The sequence below is a fragment of the Chiloscyllium plagiosum genome, unplaced genomic scaffold, assembly GCF_037043375.1.
Source record: "Chiloscyllium plagiosum isolate Xiang-an unplaced genomic scaffold, Cpla_swu_hap1 HiC_scaffold_4, whole genome shotgun sequence".
Taxonomy (NCBI): domain Eukaryota; kingdom Metazoa; phylum Chordata; class Chondrichthyes; order Orectolobiformes; family Hemiscylliidae; genus Chiloscyllium; species Chiloscyllium plagiosum.
In genome coordinates this window covers 21,180,263-21,191,986 of record NW_028270142.1, presented here as the reverse complement: position 1 = coordinate 21,191,986, position 11,724 = coordinate 21,180,263, and the positions used below count along the sequence as shown (strand labels likewise).

General features: G+C 40.7%; 1 protein-coding gene across 2 annotated transcripts; it reads right to left on the bottom strand.

Moving 5' to 3' along the window:
• Window positions 1-4,240: 4,240 nt before the first annotated feature.
• LOC148150091 (uncharacterized) lies at window positions 4,241-11,001 on the bottom strand. 2 transcript variants are annotated; one of them, XM_087985813.1, is made up of 5 exons: window positions 10,930-11,001; window positions 10,590-10,661; window positions 8,523-8,676; window positions 5,093-5,201; window positions 4,241-5,002 (listed from the first exon to the last, which is right to left on the bottom strand). In XM_087985813.1, the coding sequence occupies exons 2-5, from the start codon at window positions 10,648-10,650 to the stop codon at window positions 4,880-4,882; spliced, it is 447 nt and encodes a 148-aa protein (XP_087841939.1). In that variant the 5' UTR covers window positions 10,651-10,661; window positions 10,930-11,001; the 3' UTR covers window positions 4,241-4,879. The 2 variants fall into 2 exon arrangements, with proteins under 2 accessions (XP_087841939.1, XP_087841938.1); XM_087985812.1 differs by lacking the exon at window positions 10,930-11,001 and having other exon boundaries at window positions 10,590-10,671.
• Between the last annotated feature and the right edge of the window lie 723 nt (window positions 11,002-11,724).

Genomic DNA, 11,724 nt, shown 5'->3' with positions numbered 1-11,724 from the left:
TTCTTTTGGCGCTGCCAAACTTGCCCTCTCTGGGGGAACATGGGAAGAGACTGTGTAATATCCTTGCCCACTGTGCGAGGAAGAACGTTCTATTAAATTGGACATCAGAAAAACCACCAGCTCTTATGGGTGGTGTAAGCTGGTAATGGAGCATCTCCCCCAAGATTACCTCACAAATATGGTGCAACACAAAATGGAACAGATTTATAGGATGTGGCGGCTCTTTTTAAATTATATTGAAACTGACTTGTCAGCAATATTAGTCAGGGCTGTGGTATAGCCGTGGGAACCTTTATGGGTGCCCGTGGGGCCTGGGAGGAGGAGACTGGAAGGAAAAGAATATGGGTATTGTAGGGGGTACTCCCAGAGATGGGAGCCTCAACGGAGGTGTGATGAGTAAGACAGAACAAAGTAGTAAGACATTATTTAATTTAAGCAACTTGAATGTAATTTAAGCTAGTATTTATTTGATATGTTTGTAGTTTAGTTTTAGTTAAGTAAATAGGTTTGTTTTGGTAGAATAGTGGGTTGTTTAGTAACAATGGTACTATATTATGGCCTTGTTTTTTGTACTTTTTTTTGTTTTGATGGGTTTTATTCTTTACAATTAAATGAATTGTAAAAGATTTTAAAAAGCTTTTCAATAAAAATATTTATGAAAAAAAACAAATAAGTGGATAAGGAGGAACCTTTGGATATGGGGATATTAATGAATTTCCAGAAGGCATTTGATAAACTGGTACAGCATAAGCTTTTATTTTGTATCAACTTTTGATGTTAGTAGCATATCAGTAAGGATTGATTATTAGAAACAGAGGGGATAAATTGATCTTGTTTTTCAGATTAGTCGTCTGTAGCTATTGCAGTGCTACAGGTATAAGGATAGGGGCCTGACCAATTTACAATACATATCAATAACTTGGATGTGAGGACTGAAAGTATGCTGGCTACATTTGCCGATGACACAGAGGTAGTTCAGAAAGTAAGTTATGAGGAGGAGGTCGAAAGTGCGTGAAGGATTCTCGGTAGGTTAGTTGTGCAGTCAAAACATTGACAGATAAAATATAATGTTGGAAAATGTGAACTTATTCTCTTTGTTTGTAAACTGGAATTTAAACAACAATAAATTGGCAATGAAGTTATGGAACAGTGGAGCAGGCTTGAAGACGAATGAAAGTTATGGGCAGCATGGTGGCACAGTGGTTAGCACTGCTGCCTCACAGCGCCAGAGACCCGGGTTCAATTCCCGCCTCAGGCTACTGTCTGTGTAGAGTTTGCACGTTCTCCCTGTGTCTGCGTGGGTTTCCTCCGGGTGTTCCAGTTTCCTCCCATAGTCCAAAAATGTGCAGGTTAGGTGAATTGGCCATGCTAAATTGCCCATAGTGTTAGGTGAAGGGGTAACTGTAGGGGAATGGATCTGGGTGGGTTGCTCTTAGGAGGGTCGGTGTGGAATTGCTGGGCTGAAGGGCCTGTTTCCACACTGTGAGTAATCTAATGACCATCCTTTGATCCAAAGTCCAGTGTTCTCTGTAACTGTTTCTTTGTTGCCTCATTGAGACATGGCACTGCAGAAACATGTGTGCCAGTCGATGCTTCCCTCCTGGGTGGGTAATTGGGTCAGGTGGTTATTTGAGATGATTCAGGGTGAGTAGTGGGTTGTGTGGGTGACCTTGTCAGAGCGCAGTCAGATCATGTGGGAGATTAGAGCTGAAAATATGTTGCTGGAAAAGCACAGCAGGTCAGGCAGCATCCAAGGAGCAGGAGAATCTGTTTCGGGCTCATGTCCGAAACGTCGATTCTCCTGCTCCTTGGATGCTGCCTGACCTGCTGCACTTTTCCAGCAACACATTTTCAGCTCTGATCTCCAGCATCTGCAGTCCTCACTTTCTCCATGTGGGAGATTAGTTGAGGGAGGCCGCCAGAGAGATGGTCAGTCTGGGTTCAGTGAATATTTGTATGGGAACTAGGTAAAGGCTGCGTCTGTTCAAGCGCTGTCATATGCGGAAGATTTAGTGGATTTAATGCTGTATTAATTGTTAAATTTAATCTGAGATTGATATCTGATCATTAATAAGAAGAGTAATACAATCACTGAATCCCACACTATCAACATCCATGGGGTTACCAATGATCAGAAACTCAACTGGACTTGTCACATAAACAGAGTCACAACAACAGCATAGAGTCATAGAGTCATAGAGATGTACAGCATGGAAACAAACGCCTCGGTCCAACTTGTCCATGCTGACCAGATATCCTAACCCAATCTAGACCCACCTGCCAGCAGCCAGCCCATATCCCTCCAAACCCTTCATATTCATATACCCACCCAGATGCCTTTTGAATGTTGCAATTGTACTTTTGAATGTTGCCTCCACCACATCCTCTGGCAGCTCATTCCATACACATACCATCCTCTGCATGAAAACGTTGCCCCTTAGGTCTCTTTTATATCTTTCCCCTCTCACCCTAAACCGATGTCCTCTAGTTCTGGACTTCCCAACCCCAGGGAAAAGTTTTGTCTATTTGTCCTATCCCTGCCCCTCATTATTTTATAAACCTCTATAAGGTCACCCCTCAGCCTTCAATGCTCCAGGGAAAACAGCCCCAGCCTGTTCAGCCTCTCCCAGTAGCTCAAATCCTCCAACCCTGGTAACATCCTTGTAAACCCTTTCAAGTTTCACAACATCTTTCCGATAGGAAGGAGACCAGAATTGCACGCAATATTCCAACAGTGGCCTAACCAATGTCCTGTACATCCGTAATATGACCTCCCAACTCCTGGACTCAATACTCTGACGAATAAAGGAAAGCATACCAAACGCCTTCTTCACTTTCAAGCAGCTATGAACCCTCACTCCAAGGTCTCTTTGTTCAGCAACACTCCTGAGGACCTTACCATTAAGTGTATAAGTCCTGTTAAGATTTTCTTTCCCAAATGCAGCACCTCACATTTATCTAGATTCAACTCCACCTGCCACTTCTTAGTCCATTGGCCCATCTGATCAAGATCCCTTTGTATGCTGAGGTAACCTTTTTCGCTGTCCACTACACCTTCAATTTTAATGTTATCTGCAAACTTACCAACTACACATCTTATGCTCACATCCAAATCATTTATATAAATGATGAAAAGTAATGGACCGAGCACCAATTCTTGTGGACTCCACTGGTCACAGGCCTCCAGTCTGAAAACCAATCCTCCATCACCACCCTCTGTCTTCCATTTTTGAGCCAGTTCTGTATCAAAATGGCTAGTTCTCCCTGTAATCCATGAGATCTAACCTTGTTAACCAGTCTCCCATGGGGGACCACTCGATCTATCCTGTCCATACCTGACATATGCTTCTTTTTTTTCTTAACCAAACCCTCAATTTCTTTAGTCATCCAGCAATCCCTATACATATCAGCCTTTCCTTTCACCCTGACAGGAATATACTTTCTCTGGACTCTCGCTATCTCATTTCTGAAGGCTTCCCATTTTCCAGCCATCCCTTTACCTGTAAACGTCTGTCCCCAATCAGCTTTTGAATGTCTTTGCCTAATACTGTCAAAATTGGCTTTCTTCCAATTTAGAACTTCAACTTTTAGATCTGGTCTACCTTGTCCATCACTATTTTAAAACCAATAGAATTATGGTCGAGGCTGGGAATACTGCAGGGAGTAACTCACCTCCTGACTCCCCATAGTTTGTCCACCATCAATAAGGTGCAAGTCAGGAGTGTGATGGAATACTCACTTGTCTGGAAAGGTGCAGCTTCAGAAAGACTCATGTAGCTTAACACCATCCAGAAGAAAGCAGCCCACTTGATTAGCATCACATGCACAACCAATAGTGCATCCTGTCTACAAGATACACAGCACAAATACATCAAACATCCGTGGACAGGACTTCCAAACCCATGACCACTTCTATCTAGCATGTCAAGGGCAGCAGATGCATAAGAACTCCACCACCTGCAGTCACCCTCCCAGTCACTCACCATCCTGAATTGGAAATATGTTCCTTCATTGGCATTGGATTAAAACCCTGGAATTCCCTCACTAAGGGCACTGTGGACCCACTCACTGCATGTGGACTGGAGCTGTTCATGAACATAGCACCTCACCACCTTCTCAATGGGATCTCAGGTTGGGCAGTAAAATACTGGCCAGCCAGCAACACCCACAGCCCCCGAGTGAATTTACAAAACTCCCAGTTAAATATTCCAGCTGTGAGTAAGTGTGATGGAAGCAGAGGTTTGCAACAGAAAATAACAACATTTTATTTGGAAGATTATCAGTATTATTAAAGTTGAAAATAGGTTAATCTGAAAAGCAGAAGCAGAAATAAAGCAATAAGATGCAAGAGGTTTGGATGATAATAACAGCTTGAAAGCATTTTTACATTTTCAAAGACACTTCAAGGCATTACTGATGGTGAGTAATGATGAACGGCCCCCCATTTCAGATTCCAGAATGAACCCTTTTGTGAAATATGCAATCAAAATACCAACTTTGTGGTTTGAAATTATTGATCATTTTAATACATTTTAGTCGAACAATTTAAGCCTTATTATGTTCTTGTAATGCACAATGTAGCATTTTCTAAATATGTGTTGGAGCAGTCTGATAAGACTGTGCCATGTATTCAGAATATTTGTGTTGTATTCTGAACATTTATATGTATGTTTTTTTTTCACAGATAATCCCATGCAGTTTATGGGGAACTGGAAATGATTGCATCAAAAAGATGAGGCAGATTAAAGATATCTCTCTACTCTTTTGTTTTAGATCACATAAGAATCCAACATTTAGCTTGATTTAGCTGACTGTCTTGTAACTAGGATCATTAAAACATTTCCTCATTACAATCCATGACGTATCGGAGTAGAATTGTCTATAGTGACATCATTCTATCTGAAGCATGGTGGCAGTTGTCAGTGAAGAAATTATACGCTTCACCGCCTGCTCGCACATAGTCTCCAACTGTACGATTCCGTACCCTTTTCCTTTCTGTAACCTACACAATGAAAATTGATGTTAATATATACTTTATTCCATAAATTAATTTGGGCTTGCAAAAGAGCTCCCAGAAGACATTTATACTTACGCTCCACTCATCTAACATGTGAACAGCATCAACAACAACCGTGAAAGATGAGATACCAAAATCAAGTCCTTTATGAATCAGCCACTGGTGTCCATCATCTGTGGTAACTCTGAAACATTGAGAAGTTTTGTCTGTAAATGATCCAAACTTTCACACATTAACTAACAAAATTAAGTTTCTGTTTGTGTGTGTTTTATAGCTTTGTCTGAAGATTATTGTAAGAGTCAATGTTTATCCCTACTTTGAAAATGGTACATCAATTTTGCCGAACAAGTCTATTGCATTGAATATGAGTTACCATTGCACACAAACACAATAATTAGAGGCACGAGGTTAGCTGGGAAGCTGGTGTGATGCAGACTGACTCCAACAACGGTTTCAATTCCTGCACCAGCTGAGATTATCATGAAGGCCTCTCTCTGTCTCTCCCTTTGTTTAAAGCATGTTACCCTCAGGTTAAAATGGCTCAGTAACCAGCATTGCTACCTCATAGCACCAGGGACCCACATTCAATTCCACCCTCGGCTGACTGTTAGTGTGGAGTTTGCATATTCTCCTCATGTCTGTGTGGGTTTCCTCCGGGTGCTCCATTTTTCTCCCACAATCCAAGGATTTGCAGGCAGCAGGGATTTGCCATGGGAAATGTAGGGCTACAGGGATAGCGCGGAGGATGTGTCTGGGGTAGGGTGCTCTTCAGAGGGGTCAGTGTGGACTCAATGCTTCCACATTGCAGGGATTCTATGATTCTATGATCAGTTATGGCCTTCGAATGAGAGAGCAGCCCTATGGTCTTCTGGGATTTTATCTTTCTTCACATGTAGCATTAAAGTTGTTGATTCTTAACTAATCCTTAAAAAGACAACTTACATAAATTACTACAGGAAATTCAATTAATAAACATGGAGGTTGACCACCCAGCATAAAACAAGACGTTAGTAACCACAAAGGTAAATTCTACCCTGAGGAAAATCACCCTTTCCTCATATCTGAGGATTTTTGCCAAAAGTGAGGAAGCCATCTCACAACCTAGTCAAGCAGAAATCTGATATCGTCATATTCACAGAATCATTCCTGTCAATCAATGTCCCAGATTCCTCCATCAACTCCCTTGATATGTTCAGTCTCACCATCAGAAGCATTGTGCTATTGACAGAACTATATGATCCTACAACTGAAAAACCAGATTAAAGGTCTGAGGTCATATTTCATCCAATAGAGAATGGTGGTAAACAGTAAAACAGCTAACTGGAGAAAGAGGTTTTACAATCACCTCATCATGAATGATGGCACAGCCCAGCTTAGCTGTACAAGGAATAAAACTGAAATGTTTGCAAACTTCTTCAGCCTCAAGCATCTAGTGGATTGTCCATCTTGGCCTTCTCCTGAAGTCACAACATCACAAGCACCTCAGAGAATCCCCACAGTGTGGAAGCAGGCGATTCACCCAATGGTCCACACCGACACTCTGAAGAGCATCCCACTTAGACACCAGTCCCCATCCTCTCCCTACACACACACACACACACACAATCTCTGCAATCAGACATTTCCCACAGCCAATCCACTTAGTTTGCACACCCCAGGACATTATGGGAAATTTTAGCATAGCCAATCTATCTAACCTGTGCATCTTTGGACTGTGGGAGGAAACCGTAGCACTCAGGAGAAGCCCATGCGGACGAGGGGAGAATGTTCAAAATCCACACAGTCACTGGAGGGTGGAATTGAGACTAGCTCCCTGCTGCTAAGCTATTTGCCATTCTCTTCATATAATTCTATTAATTCCATGTGACACCAAGTCATGATTGAGTGCACTGGACAGAGGAGAAAGTGCAGATGCTGGAGATCAGAGTCGAAAAATGTGGCACTGGAAAAGCACAGAGTGTCAGGCAGCGTCCAAGGAGCAGGAGAGTCGACATTTCGGGCATAAGCCCTTCATCAGGAAAATTGATGAAGCTTGAGCTCCCAGTCAATTTTGTTTTTTCCAATACAGCTGTAATCAATGTCATTGATGCCATAAAGAGCAGGTATATACTCTGCATAAAAAACACAATAAATATGTTCCAGCCAATTACTGTCCTATTGTTTCATTCTGAATCGTCAGTAATGTAATAGAAGGCCCCATGGTAATGCTATCAAGCAGTTTAGACTCAGAAATAACCTGTCTACTGATTTGTAATTTGAATTCTGGGAGAGTCACTTGGTGCCTTACTCTAATCCATCCTTGGTTTGTACGTAGAAACATGAGTTGAAATCTTGAGAGGAGAAGAAAGCAAATGGCCTTATTATTGAGGTGCATCAATACAATCCAATCAAAGGGAGAGTGGGTTCCACTGTCTGGAGTCATATTAATCAGAAAGGAAAGTGGTTATAGTAGAGATGGCTCTTTTTCAGACATTAGCAGTTAAGTTCATTTAAGATCAAAAATCACATAATACAGTAGTTTCAGTAATCAGACAATCAGTGGTTTCAGTTGGCTAGTAGTCTAGCACCAAGGGCACAACAGTTAACTGCAGTTAAACTTAGTTATGTTAAATTTAAAACAATTAAAAATACCATCAACATGAACGACCACACTGAGTCAGGCTTCATGTGACCGCTGGGTCAGTGCAATGGCAGGTCATTAATGATGAATTGATCTGGCCATGGGATGTTTATGCACTGCAATGGTCCTGAGGCAATGGAAATAACATTCCCAAGTTAGGAGCTCTGTGATGACATCATCGGTTTTATGGGTGAAAACTGCTTGAACTGAATGGAATTTTTAATTAAAATAAAATAATGACACTCGAGTATAAAATGATATGGACAAAAAAACAGGTTAATGTAAAGTTTGGTTGGCAAGTTCTAAGAACATCAGAAAGACAGAGGTGGAGAGACAGAAAGCTTTAGGTCATGAATTCCAGAGCTCACTCAGCCATCACCAATGACAGAGTAAAACTGGGGATTTGCAAGAGACATGATTGGAGGCACTTGGAGTCCACAAAGTTGATTTATTTACTTATTTGTCGACACATGTATTTTGTCAGAAAATGAAGTGAAAAGTGTACTACAGTGTCATCATTCTCTGATTCCATCTTAAAATACAGAACAATAAACCAAAACATAGAATATAAAGGCAGAAAAATGAGGACTTGTTTTATTAATTTGACATGAGTGACAAGGGCTGTGCATGCTGGATTGTGTTTACTGGGATAGGTTTATCAATGAAGGTATGGCATTCCAAAATAACCTCAAAGATCTATCACCTTGAATGTGCATTTCCAGTTGCACGCTGACACTGAAATAGAATATCTGAAGTTTCGAGAGTCACCACATCACTTTTCAGACCTTATTTTTGCACATACAAAACACAGTGGAAAGTTCCCTTATATGGCACAGTTTTAGAGGATACCAAATCAAAACCTAAAACTTCGTGCAATTAAATTACCTTACTCCTGAATGTCTTATTCCTAACCAGCCCAAATTATTCAGAGGCTTCGTTACCCTTTCAGCAAAGATCACTTCGGTGTTGTAGAGCCGTGTCAATTCAGATTGGCTTGTAATATCATGAGGAAAGGTACGACCTCCAGATGAACTAAAACCTAAATAATAAAAGTCTCAATTTATAATTAACACAGATCTCTATTGCTTGCTTCAAATCATGTGAATGACATCAGAAATAGTGTGTTAACCGTCATGTGGTGTTGGAGAACTTAAGTATCCCTGAGAAAAATCATTTTTTGAAACACTGCATGTTGCATTTATGAGGATAATTTCCAAGGATACGTTTTGTAAATAAAAACTATTCAAAGGATGTGGGAGTTGCCAAGGGGCCAGCATTTATTGCGTAACCCTAGCTGCCCTTGAGAAAGTGATGCTGACTACGTTCTTGAACCACTGCTGTCCTTTGATGTAACCACATTGACGATGCTGGTAGGGAGGGGTTTCCAGGATTTTGATCCAGTAACGCGGAAGAAGCAGCAACATATTTCCAGTCAGAATGGTGAATAATGGTACTTGCAGGTGATGGTGTTCCCATGCAGCTGTTGCCCTTGTCTTTTGAGATGGAAGTAGTTGAGAGTTTGGAAGGTGCTGTCTCAGGAGCCTTGGTGAATTTCTGCAGTGTGTCTACAAGATGACACACGCTACTGCTACTCAACACTGGTGGTGGTGGAGGTAGTGAATATTTGTGGATGTTGTGATAATCAAAAGGGTTTCTTTGACCTAGAAAATCAAAGCTTCCTGTGATTTATTGGGGCAGCATTCATTCAGACAAATGGGGATCACATTGGATCACACTCCTAATTTAAACTCTGGAGGTTTAAATTAGGGGCTGCAGGTTTCCTGGCTTTTGATCTGCTATTCGGGTCACAGTATTTATATGGGAAGTCTAGATCAGCTTCTGGTCAATGGTAATCTCCAAAATGTTAATATTGGGGAAATCAGTGATGACAATGTCATTGACTATTAAAGGAAAATAGTTTTTTTTCAATGTACAGGTGCTTAGAAGTTCGTTCAAGTAATCTGATTAGTGGAGTCATTGTAATAGAAAATAAACCAAATAAGGATGAGAGATAGTTAACTGTCAATAGGATTTAAACTTTTCAACTAGGCTGGTTGACTCCAATTGCTTAAAACATTTCCCTGGCAGATGAATCAGAAAATGATTGTCATCTATTTTATCCAACTGAAATAGGGGCTATGCGTGCACACATTCCTTCTGTTCTCAAAGAACAGCACCCTGTGTATTAATATGTGTAGTTTCCATTATACACGCAATGCGCAAGTATGCTACATTGCAAGCTCTAATGGAAAACTGAAATTGGTTATTAGTATAATTCGTTAAGAACACAGGATTATGGAACAAATGTTGCACAATTGCGCATTATATCATTTGATTTGAATTTAACAAGTATGTCTTCATTGCCACATTCAGTACCCTACCTATTATGCACAACCAAATGTATATGGTTTTTGGTATATTCTGCCAGCCTTTGGGATTTACAACCAACATACCTCGCGCCACATCAGCATTGAAGTCGATATACCACATTTCCTATTCTTATGAGAGACTGAAAGTATCTCAGGCTTATCAGCAGCATCCTGTTAGTGACTGTAATAAATGTTTCAAGGCAATATTGCTACTAATCTGGGTCCAACTGTCAACCAATCAGCACTCCCCTCTCACACAGTATAATGTTGAATTGTTGTTTTCCCTTTACCACAGTAATTGGTAGAAATTGTCCTGATCAGTACAAGAGGAAATCCTTTGACAGAGTCTCTTTATATCCCTACCCAACCGATATGTTTTAGTCTAATAGGCACATCTAACCAAGAAGAGACCTTTGCATTAAGACCTGACCACAGGAACTTGACTTCATGATCTACTGAACTGAAGTCTAATGTGCTTCAATGTGGTCTTCATATTACCAGTCACATTGTGTGTTAAAAGGTATACAATTATTTCATTGCAGAGCTAGAGTTTGAATAAATATCAAAATATTTAAATACTCACTTGGTGCTGCATTAACAGCACAGAAGCAAATTGCAAGAATCACCAGGAACATAATCCTCATGATGTAAGTGCCTACAGAGCAGAAAAGTATAAATTCAACTTGCAATTGAAGTTAAAAATTAAAGAAACCAAATTCTTTGAGTTTTGTCCAGAGTGACCATTTTGATTTGTTTTCAGCAGAGAAACTTCGCACCTAAATAAATGTTTGTACCAGTAAAATTCTTATGCATGTCCTCACATTTCTCAAACAGTCACATGCAGTTTCATTTACTTCTCAAGTTGATCAAAATTCATAATTATTATTCTTTTATTTCTATAATCCTTTAATCGGTCAATTTACCTGAGGCACAGAAAAGCTAAAGTTGTGTTTCCGTGGAGATTCTTTGATTCTGGATTATCTGTTTTGGGACACTCTGTAACCCCTGAATTCAAATAACTCATTACTGACGTCTCAGACTGTAGGAGTGACCATCTCAACCTATGTAAACAATACAAACTGTTGGGACAAACTGATAAGGACATTTATCATAATAAATTGCAAAGATTGACAAAACATTACAAAATGAATTTGGTCCACAAATTCTGCTAATGCAGAAAATACATATACTTTAATTTTGATATGGCTAGAGTGTTTCCTTTTTAATCTAGCTAGGTGTTTGGGATGGATGCATAGATAAACGACATTTGTGGGCGGCACGGTGGCACAGTGGTTAGCACTGCTGCCTCACAGTGCCTGAGACCCGGGTTCAATTCCCGCCTCAGGCGACTGACTGTGGGGAGTTTGCACGTTCTCCCCGTGTCTGCGTGGGTTTCCTCCGGGTGCTCTGGTTTCCTCCCACAGTCCAAAGATGTGCAGGTCAGGTGAATTGGCCATGCTAAATTGCCCGTAGTGTTAGGTTAGGGGTATGGGTGGGTTGCGCTTCGGCGGGTCGGTGTGGACTTGTTGGGCCGAATGGCCTGTTTCCACACTGTAATCTAATCTAATCTAATTTATGATCTAAGAGTTTGGAATTTTATCAACATGGTAAAAGAGGGAGTACTCTTTCTGTGACTTAATACAAATTCTGGTTTAGTCAGATAAATGCAACCTAAATCATGCCAGGTTGAACCTGTAAAGCCCACTCAACCACTTTAT